The sequence below is a fragment of the Orbicella faveolata genome, unplaced genomic scaffold, assembly GCF_042242905.1.
Source record: "Orbicella faveolata isolate gen_17 unplaced genomic scaffold, um_ofav_v1 contig_2, whole genome shotgun sequence".
Taxonomy (NCBI): domain Eukaryota; kingdom Metazoa; phylum Cnidaria; class Anthozoa; order Scleractinia; family Merulinidae; genus Orbicella; species Orbicella faveolata.
Genome location: NW_028301547.1, coordinates 20255725 through 20259986, shown reverse-complemented (window position 1 = coordinate 20259986; position 4262 = coordinate 20255725). Strand labels below are relative to the sequence as shown.

The 4262-nt window shown below is 38.1% G+C and overlaps 1 protein-coding gene across 1 annotated transcript; it reads left to right on the top strand.

The window, feature by feature from the left end:
- Positions 1–45: 45 nt before the first annotated feature.
- On the top strand, positions 46–3888 carry LOC110046071 (mediator of RNA polymerase II transcription subunit 11-like). Its single transcript, XM_020751739.2, has 4 exons — positions 46–209; positions 1378–1491; positions 2335–2427; positions 3216–3888. Exons 1-4 carry the CDS (start codon positions 162–164, stop codon positions 3309–3311), a joined length of 351 nt encoding a protein of 116 aa, XP_020607398.1. The 5' UTR covers positions 46–161; the 3' UTR covers positions 3312–3888.
- Positions 3889–4262: the final 374 nt, after the last annotated feature.

The window sequence follows — 4262 nt, the reverse complement described above, 5'->3', positions numbered from 1 at the left end:
TGAGGCCGCGATTGGCCAGCTGAAAATTGGTGTGTAGTTACATGACGTGAGATGCAAACCTTTGATCTTTTTATTCCTTCTGATCTTTCTTGGCTCTTCATGTTCTTTCTTCATTACACTCCAGAATTTTCACATCCCAGTAGATTGCGACTTCCTGAACTATGTCCCAATCAGGTGATCGTCTCAAGCAGTTGGAAGAGATCGAAAAGGTCTGTCCATTCTTCGTCCTACTGTACTTTATCTTGTCTTACTCTTTTAACTCTTTTGAAAAATATTCCTAAGCATTTATGTTTTTCCTTTCTGTAATTACTGTTTTCTTAAGTCCTTTACCATTATATGTGATACTTGATCAATTTAATGTCGACAAATAGCCAAAAATGAACGACTGAGTGTCCAGAAGAGATTGGGCACTAGTAGGTTTAGGGACGTTTTTTCTCAAAATCTACCCGTATGACCCCATCTAAAAATTTCAGGAATTAGAAATTGGCTCCTATCAGACATTTGTGCAAAGTAAAATAAAAATCTGTTGGACAGATATTTTGCAAGCAAGAAAATGTGAAGTTTTGCCTATTTCAAAACTGCTCAAAATCTGTTGTACATATTTTTTTAAAATTTTGGCTGTGGACACAAGTCACTCCTACAAATCAACGGTGAAAATTTATCTGGTTGTATGGTAGGTTTTCGAGAAATCTTGAATCACAGACTAGCCTTTACAACCTTGAACGAAAATTGAACTGCACATGCCTTTTATTTAAGCATGCTCTCATGTGGTGCCATGTATCTGGGTAACCCGAAAACACTGACACCCAGTCCGCAGTGTTAAAAACCCAAGTCTGTTACATTTGCACAGTGTAACACTCGAAAAATCACCAACATGAGTCTGAATCTATTAGACACCCCATAATTGAAATCTTTATTTATTATTTTTAGACTATTTTAGGGTGGTCCGTAGAGGGGGTCCATAGGGGTAGTCCATGGACCGGTCCGTAGGGTAGTCTGCGGACCCAGTCCATTGTGGGGGTCCACGGACCAGGGGTCAGTGTTTTCGAGTTACCCCATGTATCTCGTACAAGAAAGCAAAAAAGCATGTACAAGTAAATAAAGTTATTGTTGTTGTTATTGTTGTTATTGTTGTTGTTGTTATGACTATGCCAAAGTGGTTTAACCCACTTCTTCCTAGGGTTACTTGCGTCATTTTTGCATGCGCAACTAATGCCGATATCTGGCAAGCAATCATAGTGCATGCTACTGAGTCTCAGAAAAACTGTAGTAAGCCACCTTGATATAACATTCAAATTTAAGGGACTTGATGTCACACTAGCTCCTGATGATATACACCTTTAAGCTGAAACAATATTGTTAATTATCAACTTGTAGGATATAGTGAAGGTTATACGAAGTGCAGGAGAAACTTTAGAAGAACTGGCTAAAGAGGCCCCTTCAGAGGACCGTATCAACTCAACAGCCACCAGGTTTCTGAAGTCTTTAGAGGTAGAAATTTTAGTTTAGAATACTTGAATAAACTTAGTATGCTTTAGGATAAGAAGTTGTCAAAAATAATTTATAGTGTATTAAATTGCATTTTAAATGGTACACATGCAGTGGTCAGAATCAGTGGGGAGAGGTGTAAGGAAGCTCACCCTCCCCTCCCTCCATAAAAAGCCAGAATTTCTTTTTAGTTATTCATCACGTATGATCAAGCACATTTTCCCACACTCATAGTCTCTTTGTGGGTACCCTGGCAAAGGAAAATATTATGCAAAAATAAGTCACAAATAAAGACTTACCCAATGGGTCTGACTAGTAAGGAGTGGCGAGTGATCCTTCAAAAACCATGGGTCTTGCAAACTTTTCGTCAAATTTCCGAGGTCTCACAGTTGCATTATTTTTAGCAGTTATGTGCACCTTGCAAAGCTGTCTCGGAGTCTCAATTTTTTGAAAGACCAACTAAGTCTCATTCCCAATTTATTTGTTTGTTTCATTACTAGCATCTGACTGAGCATCTTAGAGTCTGAATTTCTCACACTCAGATTGAAAACACTTTGAAGTCTTGGTCTTGCAATTTTATAAAGTCAAAATGTCTTGCGCTCACAAAAAAACCCTAGTCTCGCCTTTTTGTAAAGTTGCATAATTACATCACAACCTGTCAAGTAATATGGAGGTAATATGTGAGCTTTTTTGTTGGAGTATAACCTTTGGGCCACTACAAAATGGCTTAAACCTGCCATTAAGGTAAGCTAGACACTTTGGAACTTGACCTATTTTGAAATATTAGCCAGTTTGTAACTTAAACCTCCACAAGGTATTGTTAAATTGTCTGTTCCTTTTTCTAAGGGTGTTGAGAAAGGTTTAAGTGAGCAGATTGGTTACCTGACCCAAGTCGCTACTGGTCAGCCACATGAAGGTTCTACTTATGGAGCTGAAAAGGTATTGAACTACGATGACAACACACTTGTAGTTATTTAAATAGTCAAAAGTTCTGGAAGATATTTTAGGAAGAATCTATCAAATCATGAAAACTTGTCAATCTAGACACTAATGTTGGCACTGGAATGGCCAGGAACTATGTCACATTTTGGACGAAATTACAATGAAATCCACAAATTTACTAAAAGTAACAGTTCCTTAAGGTTGAAAAACAGGAAAGAGGTAATGGAAGTCAAAAAGTACCAGGATTAAAGTAGATTGTAAATGACAAACTTAAAATAAGTAAGCTAAACTTTTCAAGATGTACTCTCTGGCTCAAACAATGTTCAAACCAAATTTCAAAATACTGCGGTTTACAGTTTGCACATATTTATCCTTCATTTTTGAAGTGATTTTAAGTGTTTTGGATACCTGGATAAAAGACGTGATCTCTTGTTCTTCTCAATACCTGTGACATAGCTCGTTTAATAGGCTGGCTGTATTACAGGGGTTAAATTGACAGTACGAGTAGCAACAAAGTGATTAACTTAACAAACTGGCCATTCAAGGCAGAGTTTCAAAATCCAGGCCTGGAGATCAGAACACCCTCCTTCCTTCCTTTTGGTAACCTCAAGCTATTAGTCCTACATTTAAGGATTTGATGATACAAGGCAACTTCTCCCTGGTTGACAATTTTCTTTATTCTTGGCACATCTAGGACTGTCTGCTTGTCAATTTGTTTGTATTTTAAGGCGAAATTAGAGGTTGGTCATTTAGGATATCAAGGAGTTTCTGTTGCTTTTTTACAGGACTTTGAGTTGTTACGCTGCAGAACCAAAACAATTAAAGATCAGCTGGTAGAGATACATCAGCAAGGGACACATCAAGCATCTGAAATGAAGTGATGAGAGTCTCTCGAGAACCCAGTAGCACAGCATGACCCTTTCCCTTCTCTTTGCATGTGCTGGTACGGCCTAGAGGCAGAGCACAGCAGTCCTTGAACGTTGACCGGTGGAGTCCATAACCACTGGTTTTTGACGTTTTTGGGCAGTAGGGTTTTACAGAGGCTCTGAGGATGGAGTAAAAGTAAACCACTATTGTTGGAGCATGGAGCAGTAAAAACGATGTCAAACTACGTACATTTCTTCTAGAACGTCTAGAGTTTGGTCAGTGGGGAAAAGACGTTTTTAAAAATAAAACTGAAAAGCGATCTAGACTTCTCGTAAATGCAACAACAATTACGTGAAATTTCCTTTTTACCTGAGGCTAAGAGTTTCTGCTGAATTATATTTCTTACTTATACCCTCGGAAAAGGAAAACTTCCTCTATGTTTTCGCGAAAAAACTTTTTTCTTTTAAAATTTTCCCCATAACATAGAAATTGCAACTAGAAAATGAAATATCAAGGAGTGAGATTTTTCTTCTTAGAACTTTCGACCAATTCTATACCCAGCTATAGAATTAAAAAAAGATATGTTGTTTACACCGTTGTTTTAATTTTCCCAATTGCGTAATTGTTGCCCGCCGGGGCGTCATTTAGGTTTAGCCATACTAAACTCTGGCGCCCGTTTCTCGAAGGTCCCGAAAAGTTTTCGCACCCGGAAAGCCGTAGCAAAATCTCAAACCTTATGGTTACAGAACTGTTTTATTCACATATTTTTTAATATGAACAGAGGTTCTCTTCATACAAAAAATTTCAGGCGTATACATCTCTCTGTTTTTAGAAAAAGATCAACTGAAAATGGCTTTGCGGTCCCGAAAAGTTTCCAGGCCTTTCGAGAAACAGGCCCTAGCTGGGTTGTTTGAAAGCTGAATAACGCTATCCACCGTGGTTTGTTTTGTCAACACTTCTACACA